The 18,760-nt window shown below is 50.7% G+C and overlaps 1 protein-coding gene across 2 annotated transcripts in view; it reads left to right on the top strand.

The window, feature by feature from the left end:
• The window catches only part of XPO1 (exportin 1), a 1,118,801-nt gene that overhangs the window by 495,981 nt on the left and 604,060 nt on the right, over nt 1-18,760 (top strand). For both annotated transcript variants that reach the window (XM_069608010.1, XM_069608011.1), the window contains exon 13: nt 4,484-4,622. In XM_069608010.1, the coding sequence (XP_069464111.1) occupies nt 4,484-4,622 (139 nt within the window). The remainder of the gene's footprint in view (nt 1-4,483; nt 4,623-18,760) is intronic.

Genomic DNA, 18,760 nt, shown 5'->3' on the forward strand with positions numbered 1-18,760 from the left:
ATTGTTCCAGCTCTGCCCAGAGGAGCAGAAAAAGGAAGGTTTCCTCTATCGGCGCCGGGAGGCCAAGAGGAAGACTGTCATCGCGAGGCCTCTAATCAATGCCCTCCTCCCAGATGTCATGTCGGTTCTCAAAAACCCCTCCACGGCACCAGCCAACCGGGACCGGTACGAGAAGAAGTACCGGGTCCCCGAAACTGCTCCCCTGTGCCTCAGGGCCCAGCCAACACCGGACTCGGTCGTCTCGACGGCGGCGAAGAAGAAAGCGGCGGTGTCAGGAGCCTCGACGTCGAATTCCCCGCCGGACGGCGAGGGAAAGAAGTTGGACGCCATGGGACAGCGGGTCATTTCGTCGGCGGCGACGACGATCAAAGCGGCCAACGCCCTGGCGATCGTGGCCCGTTACGACAGGGAGCTCTGGTTTAAGCTGGCCCCCATATTGGACTTCCTGCCAGACGACAAGAGGTCCGAGGCCCTGGAAATACTGCAAGAGGGCGAGGTGACGTCGGACCACGCCATAACAGTGGCAACCGATATTGCCCATACCGGGTTCCGCCAGCTGGGCAACAGTGTTTGCTTACGACGACGGGGTTGGCTCCGGGCGACCAACTTCCGTCAGGACGTCCAGACCAGAGTGTTGGACACGCCCGCGCCCTAGGAGTCCTTCAGCAACGACGGCCCTCTCGGAGCTCCGGAGGCAGACAGGGTTCCTCCAAGGGATCCAGTGGTGGCTCGTCGTCCTACCGCCAGGCGGCACGCTCCTCGTCTCAGGAGGCCTACAGGGGTCGCGGCAAGCAGGGAGCGCCTCGCCGCTGTCGGCAAGGTGACCAGGGCGGCAAGGCCACCACCTCCGAGCAGGACTGAACCGGCCGTGGTCTCGGGCCCCCACCGAAGCACCCCGGTGGGAGGCCGGCTGACGAATTTCGTCGGCGTGTGGAAGTCCATCTCCACCGACAGTTGGGTGCTGGATACCCTGGCAAGAGGACACACTATCGAATTCCTGAAGAAGTGCCCTCACGTTCCACCTGTGGCCAGGAAGGAAAATCACGTCCCGCAACTGCTGTTGGAAGTACGGGCGATGCTCAGGAAAGGCACCATCGAGCTTGTCCCGAAGAGGTTCCGGGGTGTACTCAAGGTACTTCCTCGTCAGGAAGAAGACGGGCGGCTGGCGCCCCATCCTGGACCTTCGTCGTTTGAACAAATACATCAGATCACAAAAGTTCAGGATGGTCACCCTCCAGCACGTACTGGGACAGCTGGAGGAAGGCGACTTTCTATCGTCGTTGGAACTGGAGGAAGCATACTTCCACGTTCCCATCCTCAAAAGTCACTGAAAGTTCCTCAGGTTCGTCGTCCAGGGACGCCACTACCAATTCAGAGCACTGCCGTTCGGATTGAAGTCGGCCCCCAGGGTCTTTACCAAGTGCCTAGCACCAGTGGCGGCGCGACTGCGCCTGCAGGGGATTCACGTCTACCCCTACCTGGACGACTGGCACATCCGCTCAAGGACGAGGGAGCTCGCCGTCGAACACACTGCGAGGACCGTCCAGCTACTCACAGACCTGGGATTCGCCATAAACTACCCAAAGTCCCACCTGGTGCCGTCGCAGGTGGCCCTGTTTCTGGGAGCGAAGCTCGATACAGTGAGGCGCCTGGCGGCCCCGTCGGAAGAACGGACGAAGACCATTCTAGGCAAAGTGCAGCGCCTGCTAGCCACGGACGTGGACAGGGTGAGGTCCATCAAGTCCCTCCTGGGGATGATGTCCTCTTGCATCTACCTGGTGCGCCGCTGCAGACTACGGATGCGCCCTCTTCAAGAATTTCTCGACGCCCGTTGGATGCAGGCGACGGGCACCTTCGAGGACAGGGTCCCCCTCAACGAGATGTTCCAGGGGGCGATTCAGTGGTGGGGCGTTCGAGCGCACCTCACGGCGGGCAAGGACTTTCAGATGCCGGCGTACCAGGAGACGGTGACGACGAACGCCTCCCTGGAAGGTTGGGGCGCCCACACCAGAGATCTCCACGCAAGAGGCTTCTGGCTCCCGGAGGAGAGGCTCCTGCACATCAACGTCCTGGAACTCCGAGCCGTGTTCTGGGCTCTCAAATCGTTCCTCCCGTCGCTCAAGGGCAAGGTGGTGCGGATCTTCACGGACAACACCACGACAATGTTTTACATATGGAAGCAGGGAGGCACCAGATCCCCAGCCCTATCCAAGGAGGCACAGGATCTGTGGCACTGGGCGGTCGCCCAGGGGATGTTCCTGGTTCCCTTCCATCTGGCAGGAGAAAGCAACACCATCGCCGACTCGCTCAGCAGGGAGCTGCGCGCGTGTCACGAGTGGGAACTGCGCCAGGATCAGGTGGATCAACTCTTCCGACGATGGGGCAAACCCCAAACCGACCTGTTCGCAACAGCGACGAACTCGAAGTGCAAGAGGTTCGCCAGCAGGTTTCCCCAGCCGAGAAGCATGGGCGATGCATTCTCGTTCCCCTGGGACGGCCTATACCTGTATGCGTTCCCTCCGTTGCCGTTGCTGCTACGACTCATCAGCCAGCTCAACAGGTCCCGGTGCAGGATGATCCTCGTCGCACCGGCGTGGCCGAGGCAGATCTGGTTACCGGACCTTCTGGACTTGTCAACGTCCCCTCCCATCAAGCTGTCGGCGGACGCGGACCTTCTCTCCAGAGAAGGAGGCGCCATCTTCCACCACGACCCGTCGTCGCTGAACCTGCAGGCTTGGCTCCTGCAGCGCTAGAGTTTGGAGGCTACAATATACCGGCCGATTGCAGAGAGGTTCTTGCAAAGGCCAGGGCGTCCTCGACTCTCAAATGCTACGGTCATAAGTGGAAGAGGTTCTCTATCTGGTGCTGAGCACAGATCAACCCCCTACGGATTACGGCCCCATAAGTGCTGCCGTACCTGCTATCGCTGGCAAAGGCTGGGCTAGCCCATGCCTCCATTAAGATTCATCTGGCGGCGATCTCCAGATATACCAGAACCACAGGACGGACGTCCCTGTGGTCCCATCGACTGGTAAAAGAGTTTATGAAAGGACTGTTCTGGTCGTTCCCGCCGGTGAAGGCCCCGGCCCCTGCGTGGGAACTTAACGTGGTGCTGACCAGGCTCATGGGCCCCCCATTCGAGCCGATGCACTCCGCACCGATGAAGTTTGTGTCGTGGAAGACTGCATTCCTGGTGGCCATTACCTCCGCACGACGAGTGGGAGAGATCCAGGCCCTATCCTGCAAAGCACCATACTTGACTTTCCATGCCTCGAGGGTGGTGCTTAGGACGCACTCCTCCTTTATGCCCAAGGTGCCGTCGGACTTCCATCTTAACGAGCCCTTGGTGTTACCGGTTTGCTTCCCGTCTCCTTCGTCGCCGGCCGAGAGGACTTTGCACTCGGTGGATGTGGCTAGAGCGCTGAAGTTCTACGTGGACCTCACGAAGAGTTTCCAGAGGACATCACAGCTGTTCGTGAACTTTGGACATGTGAATCAAGGGAAGGCTCTCTCGAAGTCTTCTATTTCCAGATGGCTCTCCGGCTGCATCATGCACTGCCACCGGTTGGCTAACCGACCGCTGCCAGGCCGTCCGAGAGCCCATTCGACCAGAGCAATCACTGCTACTACGGCGTTCTTATCTGGTGTGCCCCTGCTGGACATCTGCAGGGCTGCTACGTGGAGGTCGACGCACACCTTCACGAGATTCTACTGCGTCGGGGATTCCACGGAGGAGTCCAGGGTCGGCCAAGCAGTGCTGCATAACCTGTTCGCTTAAGGTGAGCCTGGTGAGGAGGTAAGAGATGCTTAATGTTGAGTTTTTTTTGTATTACTTAATGTTGAGCCTTTTGCCACCCCCCGTGGTTGTGCATGTGTGTACTGCTATTTATTCTTATATTCATGAGCATGTGAATCCATGCCAGACCCCATGCTGGAGAAGGAACAAGTTACTTACCTGTAACTGTTGTTCTCCAGCATGGGTCTGGCATGGATTCACATGCAAACCCTCCCGCCTACCCCTCTGCGGCTCTTCACTTGGTCATACTGCCTCTTCACGTGCTACCAAATCTGAAGATGGCTGCCAGAGTCGGGGCTTAGGTAGAGGGCCGTCTTTGGCTGTGGTCAGTATGACGCAGAGATCAGTGATTGGTTACTACTACGAAAGACAGATCAGAAACAAAACTGATACTGATTTTTTCTTTACCGAGGATTCCCAGTCTGACGGGGAATATTCATGAGCATGTGAATCCATTCCAGACCCATGCTGGAGAACAGTTACAGGTAAGTAACTTGTTCCTTCACTACAGCGTCTAGTAAGTATTGGAGTGGGAAACAGTAATCCACTATGTAGATTGCCTCTTTGGGTTCCTTTGGATGTCTAGTTCTGAATGCTATGCTTAGTACAAGGCATATGATATAGCTAAGAACCATGTAAATATTCTTTATTGATGCACAGATGCTGATTGAATTTGTTTGCACATAGGTTCGATTGCTAATGGTTAGTCGAATGGCTAAACCTGAAGAAGTACTTGTTGTGGAAAATGATCAAGGAGAGGTTGTACGAGAGTTTATGAAGGATACCGATTCTATTAATTTGTATAAGAACATGAGGGAGACACTAGGTAAGACTTTTTTTTTTTTATTGCAACTGTGTCTCAAATGTGAAGTTAGTACCAGAAGTGGTACCGGAATCACTGTATTGTTGGGTAAGACTTTCATAAATGTGGGTAATCTTTCGGCCCTGTGTCAACCCCTGAACATTTTACTTGGGTTTGGTAATTATTTTGCCTTGTCCCTTGGTGAAGGGCAATCTTTCCCCTCTCACCTCGTCTTTCACTCTTTTTATGGGTTCCCTTTTTATGTCTCTCCATAGTGCGATGGGAGTTATAGTTTACTATAACTTTGGAATGACTTTACTGTATGATGGAAATACACCGCATTTTAAAAGCAGTGGCTTCCTTTTAATTTATCTTTAATGTACTTTGGTAAACTGCTGTTCCAAAGGGGCTAAGTAGGATTTCCCTCCCCTTTACATTTTATATTGTAAGACGGCACACTTTACCTTAAGTTTAGTGCTGGTGTATCCTCTTGCTTGCTTACGTTGGAACATTTTTGTTACAATTGCAAGTTTACTTTGTTTTAACTTTAGTAATTACTCGCAGGCTGTCAAATCAGCTGCAGTAATGCCCAGGAGGGCCACCATTCTGCTAGAATGGTAGGCTCCTTTTTTCGCCATTTCTTGTTAGCTTCTTGTTACTTGGGTCTTCTGCCGTCGTAGGCGGGAAAGGCCATGGTTGAAGTTGTGTGAGAGGGAATCCTTTGTATTCCTTGCAGAGTCTTCAGAGTTTCTGAGAAGGCAGGAGTCCAAATCTCTGCAGCCCTTTGCCTTTCACCTTGCCTGAAAGGAACCATTTCCAACTGGAGGTGGAGAGTGGCAGGCTGTCCTGATAGGACAACCAGGCTGCCCCTTTCTGTAAACTGCAGGAAAGTTTGCCGAAGTTGTGCTTAAAGTTCCTGATAAATATTCTGAACCTGGAAGTTGCTGACAAGTCGACCACTGGAAACTAAATCCGAACAGGAAGATGAAGAAAAGACTGCTGTAACGATTTCCAACTAATGGAGATCCTACTGTGTAACCGAAGCCTGCTGTGTAACCCTTCCAATTGACCCAGGGGTCCCGAATTTGGCACCTACCCAGATCTCGTGAGATTCTCTAGTCTTGAGGACCTGCAAAACAAGCCATCCCTCGGCGTGCAGTGACGTTGCTGGGCTTCAATTCAAGCGCTGAGTGCAGTGCATGGTCTTCAGAAGTCAGATTTCATCCCAAACTTTGGATTACTGCAGACCTCCAGAGATGAGATTGCAATCCCTGAAGTTCCCTCACCAGAGTGCAGGGATGAGCGAGTCAAGAGAATCCAACCAGCAATATTCATACTCTTATGTCCTGTCCCCTTTCCTCCGTACTGCATGGGCATCCCTTCCAAGGGACGGGAGACCGAACCTTTTTCACGCGAAAAAACCTTCTTACCCTTTAAATTTAGAGGCATGCGGCCCAGGGAGCTTGCGCTGCCCTGACTCGGCCTTCCGGTGCCACACCTCAGTCCCCTTTTCCGCGTCGACTGGAACAGGCCGAATTCACCAGCGCTCCTGGGTTTGGCTTCGGCCATGTAATTCATGCGCAGATACTTCGGTCTTCTTTTTTGTCTTTATCATTCAGGTACTCGGTCCTCAGGCGTCACGCCCCTCCCGGGCGTATGTCGACTTCCACAGGGTTCAGCAGGTGTCCATCCTAAAATGGGCTATTCCCAACTTCAGATCCCCATGCCCTCTGCCTAGGTTGCCTTAGCCCAGACCACAGTTGGCAATCTTGTTCAGCGTGTGACTCGCTGTCCTCGAAGAGCTGAAGAACAGACTAGCCAGGTGGAGGGATTTCTTCCAGAAGTCTCATCCAGAGGACCTCAAGAACTTTGTGAAACATCAAACCAAGCTCAAGCTGATATTCTCCATCGCACCCCGCAAAGGATACGCCTTCCCTGGGACTTTACCGCGCGCAAAGGACCAGTCAGGTCCTTCTACCAGCACGTGCACCAAGGCTGCTACAGCTAGCAACTTCCGGCCAGGGATCCTCCGAGTGACGGTGTTAAGGGACCGGAAGGTTCTTTTACCGGTTCTTCACCCGAGGGGCTTCGCCCTTGTACCGATACCATGGCCAAGGGGCTTGCCTAGTACCGGCAGTACGCCTGGGGTCACCTAAATGCAGCTCTACAGACCCCCTGGTCGAGGGTCTCACACCTAACGGGCCTAGGCCTGAGGAGCAGGGTAGGCCTTGTGATCCACACACAAGAGCCTTGGAGGTGGCTGGGCTCAGCTGGCTGAGCATTACATCGCAGGCAGCTCGACAAGATGGCCACCGCGTCAGACAGAGGCACCCTTCCGACTCCATTCCAGGAATTTGTGAAGAACGGGTGTCAAGGTGGGACTGGCCTCAACCAGGTAAGTGACCTATAGCCTATCCCTCTTTTGCGCAGGGCAGCTTTCCTCTGCATCCATACAGGCAGTGTATGCAGCGGCTCCAGCATCTCCCTGCTACCCCGCCAGCACCCCCTGCAGCCTCCTCAGCCAGTGAAGAGGGGTTCTTCGAAATGTTCCTCGGCCTCATGAAGTCACCTTGGATGGGGGTTATCCTCAGAAATAAGGAATACAATGAAGAGAGCCCAAATTCCACGATTGTGGAGTCCTATCTTGTTTTTGGGACTTAAGGTTACACAAGACTCAAAGATAGGACTTAGTCCTTTATGAACAGTTATCCATTCATCTGAATGCCATTGGTTAATTCAAAAAGTACAAATTTTAATGGAGATAGCAAAATAGTCTAAAATACATGATTAAACCCTCTAAAAAGATACAAGTGTATCGTGTTGACAAAGACAAACATTAAGAACATACAATTCTAAAAGATCTTAGAGATAATGACTTTTCTAATCTCTAATTCTTCTATTCTAATTCTATTCAATAATTAGGATTAGATTGTCCCTTCATTGGAATTTTCAATTCACTCAGACAGTTTAACTAATTAGACTGACAAAAAATTCTCGACATGTTTCAGTCCTCTGTGTAGGTCTTGGGACTTTCTTCAGGAGTGGTCAATGAGGGGGGTTTAGAATGGGCTTCAGCTAAGTGTGAACTCTTCTGGCCTCTTCTTTAAGATGATAATAACTGTTGATACAGAAACATTAAAAAAGAATCAATTTTCGTTTCTTTAGACAAGTTTAGAGGTGTCAAGAAAGACTACAGGGTCCATTTGGTTACCTGGTCTTCTTAGTGTGGGGGCTTTCTTGATTAGCAGGCGAACAAATGTCCACATGTGTTGGGCATCATTTTCTTGGGAGGAAGGATATTCCTACCGAATCTGCAAACAACAAATTATTTTATTTACAAGAAAGTCTACTCCAGCCTTCAGCTTGGAAAACACAAAGCATTCTGGTAATTGCAGTTCCTCTGCGAGGTCGTTTAATTTGGAGAGGAGTGGTGTCCTTTCTTTAGTAATTGGTTATGGTTTCTATATATTTTAAACGTGTTTTAAACATAATGGCGAGATCATAATAGTTTATCCCTTATGCATGGGTTCTTAAAAAGGTCGCATTTTAGTCAGCTTACCAGTAGTTTAGTCAGAAAACTCTGTTCTTTTCCTTGCCGCAATGTTTTGCGGATGTGTTAATGCAGTTTTAGCTTCTGTGTAGAGGCTTCTACAATTGGTTTCTGAAATAAACCACACGGGTTGTATCCGTTAGTTCTAAATGGATTCCTGTTTCCCATTGCTGAAAACAGTTCGAAAAAAGACTTCAGTAGAACTGTTCTCCAGCTATTCTTAAAGCTAGAAAAGTGCTAAAAAAATGCTAAAAGGATGTTAAAAAAATGCAAGTCAAATGCTGAGTTTAAATCTAAGTGCTATCTTACTTCTCTGTATTTCAATACTTTGCACAGGCTACCGTGTGCATCATGATTTACCTGTTTCTTGGTCTCTAGTCATTCCCAATGGTGCCACTACAGGGTGGAGTGGTATCCCTGTGGGCTGGTGTCTTCTATGGGCTGAGTTTAGCTCCTTCTGTAAGATCCTCCTTCATGGGTGCCTGCACCTGTTCTGGTTAGTATCTGTTTGGGCCGCCATTTTGAGAGGTCTATATATAGCTCTCTAGTAGTCCTTTTTTAGTGTTTGTCATTAAAGGGCCTCTACTTCAATTGTGTTCTCTGGCTCTGCTATTAACAGTCAAAAAGAAGGTTGTGCCGATGATTATAAATTATACATTAGGGCGATCAGATTTTTAACCAATGGCATTCAGATGAATGGTTATCCTCAGACGCCATCACGGAAGGCCTTCCCGCAATGCTAGCGCAATGCTAGCGGTGCCCCAGGCCCGAGCGCAGCTGCCTCCGCCGGCTCCCCAGCCGACTCCTCAGGCGGCTCCGTACTAGCTTCTGGCCGCGGTCCCTGTATCCCAGCCTCCAGCACCAACTATTCCTCCACAGGATCCCACTGATCCACAGGATACACTTGAGGAGGATGATCCTGGCACGACATCCTCAGTCAGGGCCTTCCACGAACGCCTTGCGGGGCTGGCAGTGTATCTGGGCCTATCCCAACCCGAGGTCGGGTAGCCAGCAGAGGGGGTTCTGGTGGAAGCCATCACAGGACGCCCCTCTGCCAAAACGCGGATTAAACTGCAAACTGATGTAGTCTCCCTGGCCAAGAAGGACTGTCTCATGCCCCGCTCGGCCGAGCTGGTCAATCGACGCCTGGACGCCAAGTACAGGCAGATGGAATGGGATACACCCTTGCTCTCGGCCCATCCTCAGTCACACTCCTTGGTGATCGCTGCAGCATCACTATACTCCAAGGCTCAGTCGGCCTCAGTCTTATCCTCTGTGGCGCTGCTAGGCAAGGTGGATATGATCTTAGAGGCATACGGCAAGAAGCTCTATTCCAACGCGTCCTTGCATCTTGGTCGGGCCAACGCTGATGCCATGCTGTCACCAACCAAAGATTATGGTGGGAAATTGCGGACTTCCACCCGGAACTCCACCACGCAGAGTCAGTCGCGCTTTAAGGCGTGGCTCGCCGAGGCCAAGCTGGTGGCGCATGACCTCATGGAATCCACTGTGGCTCATATAGACACCTCTGGTCGTGCCATCTGTATAGCCATGGACATGGGAAGGACAGCCTGGCTCTGGGCAACAAAATTCAACCCAGATGTCCAAGAACGCATTTTTGATCTACCGTTCGGGAGGGGACAGGGGTTGGGGGGGGGGGGAAGGAGTGTGGGTAGAGACCTTTTCCACTCCTCCATGGGCGTAGAACTGGACAAAAAGAAAAATTGCTCACAAACGGCCAAGTCTTTAGCCATCCTGACAAAGACCATTCCCAAATCGAACACCCAATCTCAGCAGCGCTCCGACAGTGGTCGTACATACGGATGGTTCCGCGGCTTCGAGGAATGGAGATCCAGGAAGCTTGACAGCTCACTGGCGCAGAACCAGCACAAGCACAAAAGGGGGTGGGGGCTTTTTCCAGTCCCCCTCCTCTGCGACAGCCTCCGAGCGAAAGAAGGCCTGACGCGCCCCTTTGGGTCCACGTGTCTCTGATGGGGGAGCATGCTTGCTCTCAGGCACATTTCGGGCACCAGAATTTCGCGGACACTTGGATCCTTGACCTAGTATCCACGGGGTACTGCCTCCCTCTCCCAGCCTCTCCTCCTTCCTCCTTGCCACTCCCACAGGTTGGGATAGCAACTCTTTTGGCGAAGAGGCTTTGCCATTTACTCCAGGATTTCTGCCATTCAGAAGAACTAGGCTGGCCTGAGAGTTGTGCTGGACCTTTCCACCCTCAACCTCTCCTTACCCCTGCAAAAATTCAAGATGGTTACGCCAGCTTTTATAGTGGAGAGTAGGGAGACTGGATGTGCTTGTTGATTCTGAAGGACGTATACCTAGACGTCCCGATTTGGCAGCCCCATCGTTCTTTACTACGGTTCAAGATCATGGGCTACCACTTTCAATACAAGGTCCTTCCTTTTGGCCTCAACGCGGCCCCCATGGTCTTTACCAGGCTCATGAATGCGTTGGTGGCCCTCCTCAGAACGCAGGGCCTCCACATCTTAGCCATACCTTGACGACTGGCTCGTCAGGGCTATATCTCCGCAAGTGGTTCACCACTCTTCCCATGCCCTTATAAACACACTGCACGATATGGGCTTCTCGCTCAATCTCGAAGTCGCAGCTGCTACCTACGCAGACTGACATTCTTGGACCTCATCTGGGACACTTGCTCCGAGAAGGTATTTCCGTCGGAGGACACGTTCTCTGCCATCAAGAGGGCCACCACCCACTTCCTCAGCAGAGAGGTGACTTTGGCATGGTGGTACCAACATCTCCTGGGTCTACTGGCAGCGGTTCTATTAGCCGTCCCGCACACAGCAGGGGTCTCAATCCGAGATGATCAATGTTCCTCCATCTCTCCACCCAGACCTAACTTGGTGGTCCATAGACTGCAACCTACGGACGGGCAAGCCCTTCCTGCCGCCCACTCCGCAGGCCACCATCACCACGGATTCCGCGCTCGAGGGCTGGGGGAAGCCTCCCTGAACAATTTCTTTCGTCCACGGCACCTGGACTCGATAGGAACAGGAATAGCATATCAATTGGCTAGCACTCAGGGCATTCCTACCACTTCTCAGGGGCAAGGTGGTCCTTATCCAGACGGACAATTCAACCAGCATGTACTACGTCAACAAGCAGGGAGGCACCAGCTCCCCTCCTCTGTGCAGACGGGCAATCCGCATGTGGGAGTGGGCCCTGATAACATCTACCTCACGGTAGTCCACCTCCCCGGGGAATTCAACGTGGAAGCGGACAGGCTCAGCAGGCTGGGAGCAGACAATTACGAGTGGCAGCTAAACGACCTCGTTATTCAGGAGATCTTCAACAGATGGGGTCATCCCCGGGGGGTTCTCTTTGCCATTTGGCACAACAAGAAGTTCCCTCAGTTCGCCTCCTGGCAGGGACAGGGCCCCGGCTCCTGTGTGACGCGTTTCACCTCCGGTGGAACATCGTGAAGGCCTACACATTTGCGCCCATGCTGCTGATTCAGAGAGTAATTTGCAAGATCAAGGAGTCTAGCCAACTCCACATCATCCTAATAGCTCCATGGTGGCCGGCCAGGCCAGGGTTTTCGGAGCTGCTCAGCACATCTTCTGGCAGAACAGGAGTGGGAAGAGTCATCCACCCCGCGCCACAGAAACTAGCCCTGAGCAGGTAACGCTGCGGCACCTCAGCCTCTCACAGGCTAATATGGAGATCATACAGGGTGCCAGGAGCAAGATTACCAGGGCACAGTACAAAAGCCAGTGGGCAGACTCTAGCGGTATCAACCCCCTTGCATGCACCTTGGACGATGTGCTCTCCTTCTCGGCGCACCTAGCCCACTCTGGCGTGCAGGTGGACACTTGCTGCTCCTACTTGGCAGCCATTGAGGCTTACAGAAACTCTGAGGATATCTTTTCCTCTTCCAACCCTATTGTCAGGAAACATTTGATGGGACTCGCCAGACTCTACTCGCCCATCAGGAAGCCACACCCCGTGTGGGACCTCAACATACTTCTGGGTGCCCTGGTGCACATACCATTTGAAGCAATGGCATCAGCGGACATCAGGCTGGTCACGATTAAGATGGCCTTGCTAGTCCGCCTCATCTCGGCTCGCAGAATCATCGAAATGCTGGCGCTCGTTGCCTCGGCCATATACTACGTTGCAAAAGGATAAAGTAGTCCTGCGGACACACCCAGCATTCTTGCCAAGGTGCCTTCTGCATTTCATCTGAAAGAAGAATTAGTTCTACATATGTTTTTTTGCTGAGCCCAAAGACGAGGCACAGACAGTTCTGCACTGCCTTGATGTCGGGGGTACCTGGAAATTCTACTTGGACAGGACTACGTCCCACCAGCCTCCCTCCTCTTCACCCCCCCCCTCTTCACCCCCTCCCAGACCCACCCCCCCCCCTAATAAAACTGGTGTCATTGGGCAATGTTAATCTATTGTTGATGCGTCTATGGGGACTGAAGTGTGGCGCTGGAGTCGGGAATTCCATGCTGCCACGGCCGCACCCCCGCGCCTCTAAATTTAAAGAGGAAGGTTTTTTTCTGGTATAAAAGGTTCAGTTTCCCGTCCCTTGCAAGGGATGCCCATGCAGTATGTTAAGAGTACGTTAGTCACTACGGTGAGTAACTTATAATTACTCTTACCTCGCACCAAAAACCTAGAACGAACTACCAAAGAACATACGGAACACAAGAGATCACCTACAATTCAGGAAACTCTTCAAATCCTAGCTCTTCACCCCATAACTAGAAAGAATGCCCAGAGGGGCATACACAGCAGAACTAGTCTGAGAGGAACCTATCCCCTAAGCCTTCGACCTTTAATAGAAGTAAGGATATAGTAAGGATCTATAACATATCCAGATTCCAAAGAAATATATCCCCTGGCGTGCACTTTAGACAACATGCTCTCCTTCTTGGCACACCTTGCCTATTCTGGTGTGCAGGTTGACACCTACTGTACTTACCTCGCAACCATCAGAGCTTACAGGAACTCTGAGGAAGGCATCTTCTCCTCCAATCCGATCAAGAAACATCTGACTGGACTCACAAGGCTCTACTCTCCCATCAAGAGACTGCACCTTGTGTGGGACCTTAACATAGTCTTGGGCGCCCTGGCGCACAAACCGTTTGAGCCAATGGCGTCCATGGACATCAGGCTTGTCACCATCAAGACGGCCTTACTAGTCTGCCTCAACTTCGCTCGTAGGATCGGCGAAATCCAGGCGCCGGTTGCCTCGGAACCATATAGTACTTTCACAAGGACAAAGTAGTCATGCTGACTGTTAGGGAGAATTCTCTGTTTAGGCTGAATTTCCTAACCTAGTGAGTCCCCCAGCAGCTTTGCTGGATTTTTGGGGTTTATTTTTTTTCTCCTGCCAAGAGTGACTCTTTTACCCTCACTCTTGGGCATGATTTGAGTGTGTTTCTTTGACTCTAGATGTGTTTAATGGGCTATGGGGTCCTTTACTCCATAGGGCTTCATGTGTTTTTGTGATGTGTTACACAGCACCCTCAGTGCAGTAACAGAGGGGTGTCATAGTGACCCCCCCAATATAGACTCCATACCCTGGGACTGACTACTGTCTCCCAGGGCATGTAAAGTCACCATTGACTTTACTAGTCTTGAATTCTGAACAGAACCAGTACAAACCATCATGTTGTGGACGTACTGGCTGGGGCAATTCGATTGCCCCGGGGTCTGTTAGTCGAGGGGGCACGTCTCCGTCCCCCCTGATCGAGTTTTGGCTGGTGGCAGTGGATACTACTTTTTATATTCAACCGCAAATATTTCTCTATGGGATTTTCCCATTGTTGGAGGCTACTATCTTTATTTAATTACAATAGCCTCGAACATACCGCCGGATTATTTAATTATTATTAATTCTCCGGTTGGTATTTTTTGCCAGAACTCGGTTCTAAAATGGCGTTTGTGTTCTCTTCTGTGACTCCAACCCAAGTCGAGCCCTTTGTTCCACTTTTTGGCGGGCTTCTCCACAGAAGCCCTCCAAAGTGGTGCCACTCTGTCTGGGGTACTTAGGAGGTGTGGAGGGGGATTTAGGCACCCTGGACTGAGTTGCTTGGCAACTCAAGTCGCACTCCGTCCGGCTCACCACTTAGCACGTTTGAGTGACAGGTAGGCTGAGTGGGGGTTTTCTGCATAAAAGCAGGGCTTTGGGGACTGGAACTTCAGAAGTCGCCACATGACCTAAGAATCCGACGAGGGAGAAGCTGAGCCGACCTGCCACGACGACACCACCGGCGGAGCCCTGCTGGACCGTCTCACCACTTTTCCGAACGACAGAGGAGATCTCCCGCTGGAGAGTCTTCTTCCTTTGACTGGTGGGGATAACCAGTTTCACCGTCTTTTCGCCTTCCCGATGCATCTTGTGGCCGCCTTGCCTGTGCCAAGCACCCCGGCAACCGGAATACCACGTTTTACCACGACCTCGAAATAAAGGGTAATACCTTTAACCGGAAAACTCTGCGGCTGGTTTCTTCCCTGGCAGTGCAACAACCTTCATCTTTCCTCCAAGTCGAGATCTTCTCTTCCCCTGGACGACGAGACTTGCACCTGCTGCCAGGAACAACTGCCACCGCTGGAGGATCCTTCCCACTTAAGGTACCGTGTCCCGTCTGGCTTCCCTTGCCACCGACTGTACGGGTTAGATTTAGCCCCCGGCTTTCGAACCTGGGTTAGCCTGGGACACCCTGGCTAAACTATTCTGAGCCTCTCTAAACTCTTTTCGAACTCTCTGCAAGACTTTCAAAGCCTAGTGTAACTCTGATCTTGGGCGCATTTGTGCTCTGCTCTCTCTAAGAGTGGGCCCAGCCTATGGACTTTGGCTCACAAGTGACCTTTGCTCGTCTGCCTTGCTAATAGTGTTCCTAAATCTTAGAGTGGTGTATCTTTCCATATTCTGTCTTTTTCCCTACCTTCTTCATAAACTTATTGAAGTGCCATCTGTAGTTAAGCGCTCACCTCTGTATGGAAATAAGTGGTGTTAACTAAGACTTATCTGATAAGGAATAAGGGTTGTATATATTATAATAGTAACTTTGTTTAGAGTGTTTTACAATAAGAGTGCTGGAGTGTTTCAAACAGTGTGTTTTTAAATAATTATATACTTTGATACCAAAGCTCTGGTCAGTGTTTGCTTGCATTATTGTATCTGAGTGCCTATTGTGTATACTTTGCATACTGCCTAACTCTTCTTGAGAGAAGTCTGACTGCTCAGCCACAGCTACCAGGTAAATCTGGGTGGTGCAGACTGCTACCAAGTGGGTTTACTGCTAACGCCTGTAGTCCTAATCTTTTGCAGTGTTCCCAAAGGGAACTGCACAGGTTTCTGCCTAACACTGACACAACCAGTGTTTGTTTATTTTATTTCTAATGCACTCCAGACCCGTGGGTAGAAGGGCGCAACAGATGGGATAATGCGAAGCTTACAAAGTTAGAAATTATACAGGATACAGTAAATTATACAAGGTACAGTAATAGTATACAAATTATACAAGACCGGAGTCGTAAAAGTCAGTGAATTGCATAAAAAGATGGTGTGGGTAACATATCATAATTCAGCAGTAGAAATGGGACCAGTGTCGTGCCTGGGAATAGCGTGGACCGGTGACTAGTGGTCGTTGGAGATAAAATGTTGGATGGTGTTCCTTCTAAATAGTGGGTAAGGTTGAACTGCTCTTAAGTTGTTAGGTAGTAGATTCCAGGTTTTGGCAGCCTTCACAGGGAAGCTATTGCCACCAATCGTGGTTAGTTTAAATCTAGGTACTACTAGACAGTTAGTGTTGGTAGCTCTAGTTGGTCTGAAAGATGTTTTTTTTCTGCATTTTGTTCATGAGGTCGCTAGGGGCGGCATTGTTGAGAGCTTTGTGTGTCAAGGAGATCATTTTTAATTGTAATTTGTGGTTTGTGGATAGCCATTTGTACTGACGTCTGGTGGCAGAAATGTGTGCTTTTATTTATGCAAAGCGCTGCTTGCAAGGCGTTGTTATGGAGCGTTTGTAATTTCTGTATGGTTGATTTATTAGCACCACTATAAAGGGCATTGCAATAGTCAATCCTAGAGAGAATAAGTGCTCTGGCCAGGATCATGCAGCTATTGTTAGAGAGGAAAGGCTTACCTGCTCTTATCAGCTTGCAAGTGTAGGCGGTGGTGGAAGCCAAGGATTTAAGCTGTTTATCGAATGAAAGTGTGGAATCCAAGTAGAAACCAAGGATTTTTACTTCCTTGGAGACCCTAATAGGATTTCCATCGATATTAAAGGAGGAGAATTCCTGGCCTAGTTTTTTGGTATTTGTGTGTCCCAAGATTATCTGCCCAAGGTGCTGTCTGTGTTACACTTTCCTTCCTACGTTTTTTCCCGATCCCAAGGACGAAGCACAAAATGCTGCACTACCTGGATGTCGGGCGTGCCCTGAAATTTTATTTGTACAGGACCAAGGGCTTCCGCAAATCTGACGCCCTGTCTGTCACTTTCGGAGGCTCAAGACCAGGCTATTAGGCCTCCAAGGCTTCCATATCTCGCTGGATAGGATCTGTCATCAAAGAAGCATGAAGCATGAGAGGGCCAGCACAAGGCGCTTCTGGCCAACATGCAGGCCCACGCAGTTGGGGCCAAGGCAACGGCCATCGCATTCCAGCGCCATGTCCTTTGGCAAGTCATAAGCAGGGCGGCCACTTGGGCCTCTCCCTCGGCTTTCTGCAAGCATTACTCTTTGGATGCCGGCTCTAGATCTGAAGTATCTTTCGGACAGGCGATTCTCAGGAACCTTAAGGAGGGCCTCCTCTCCACCCTGGGGCTACATTCAGTTGTAATAGCCCTGCAGTATGGAGGAAAGGGGACGGGACGTAAGAGTAATTAGTTACTCACCGTAGTGACGAACGTAGTCCCCTTTCCTCCATACGTCCCACCAACACCCACCCCTAATACTGGTGTCATTAGGCAATTTTTTTTTTGATAACATTTTATTGGTGTTTTAAAACAAATAAACAGATAAACAATCAATACATGCACACTGCTGGTATGGGTCATTGGCTGTCTCCGATTGATGTACACATAATATTGCAAATTGGGTCAACTTTTTACCCGAACCCGGGAACAACACCCAGCTGCTATATCCTGCGGGCGCCGTGGGCATCAGGGGGGCGCTTTTTGACATGTCCCAGTGGCCAATTCTCCTGTGTTAGCCCTCATTGGGCTTCTTCCCATTTCTGCCACACTTTCGGCGCTTTAGCCGGGCATCCTCTGGCTGAGTATACCCTGTATTCCATTGCGACACAAATATTCACATCTGTCCTCCATTGTTCATAGCTCAGTGTTTGGTCCGAGCCCCATTTCTGAGCAATGTTCCTTTTCAAAAGTGCAGTGTGTGGTGAACAGAAGCAGTTTTTCATATCTAGATGGATCAATTTCATCATCTATTCCCAACAGTAATAGCTTAGGGTTTCTGGGAATTGTTTTTCCCATAACTCTGGAGAGTTCCACACAACATGCCTCCCAAAGTGGTTGGATGGGTGTGCAATCCCACAGGATGTGGAAGAAGGTGCCTTCTTCTGTTTTGCATCGCAGGCAATTCGGGTCATTTATCCTTCCCCATCTATATAGGGCTACCCTAGGATAGTATACTCTATGTAGTATCTTTAACTGGATCAGTCTAAGCCTTGATGATATTGCTATCTCCCTAGGGAACATCAATGCTGTGACCATTCCTCCAGTAGTATAGCCCCCACATCCGACTCCCATTTGGTCCACAGCGACAGCAGATCTGGTGTGCCAAAGGAACTTAAGGCACTGTACATAACCGATGTCACTTTATGGGTGATTTGTTCCGGGAATAAGTTTCTTTAAATGGGGGTAAAGTCCGGCAGAGAAATCACTTCAGGGAGAATGCTCTGTAATGCGTGTTCTAGTTGGGCATAGTGGTAGTGCTCAGGTTGGGGAAGTCCAAATCGGAGAGCCAACTCCGCAAAAGGAACCATAGTGTCATCCTTCACAACGTCTCCCAGTTCGAGCGATCCATGCCGAGACCAATTCGGCCATCTGGGGAGCGTGTATACACCGCGAAGGTTTCTTTTATTTCACAGTGGTTGCGCCTACGATAGTTTGTCGCCCCATCACACGAATTTATGTGCATCTATCCAGATTTGTGTTATCTGTGCTCGCATGTTGGGAGTGGCCGTGCAGGCTCTTTTCTTGTAGAGATATTGCATAATGGGTTCCCCGGGAGTGTCGAGTTCTAAAGATCTGTTATGTGGCACACCTGTGTCGCCGTGTAATTGGTCATTCACTTTCATCAATTGACTGGCCCAATAATACGTTTGCATTCGCGGTAGTCCTATTCCGCCCTCCCATATGGATCTTTGGAGCGTGGCGAGAGCTATACGTGGGTGGCCGTCATTCCATAGCAGTTTACGAAGTGTCTGATCTATTTTCCTGAATATGTTTGAAGGAATATATAAGGGGGGGGGGGGTTCTGTAATATGTACAGGAGTCGGGGCAAGGCCATCATTTTAAAGAGCGCAGCTCTACCCAGTAATGTCAGAGGAAGGGATGACCAGTGACGGGTGTCCTCTGCAAATCTTGTCATGACT

The sequence above is a fragment of the Ambystoma mexicanum genome, chromosome 4q (genome assembly GCF_040938575.1).
Source record: "Ambystoma mexicanum isolate Mex_15411 chromosome 4q, UKY_AmexF1_1, whole genome shotgun sequence".
Lineage (NCBI taxonomy): Eukaryota > Metazoa > Chordata > Amphibia > Caudata > Ambystomatidae > Ambystoma > Ambystoma mexicanum.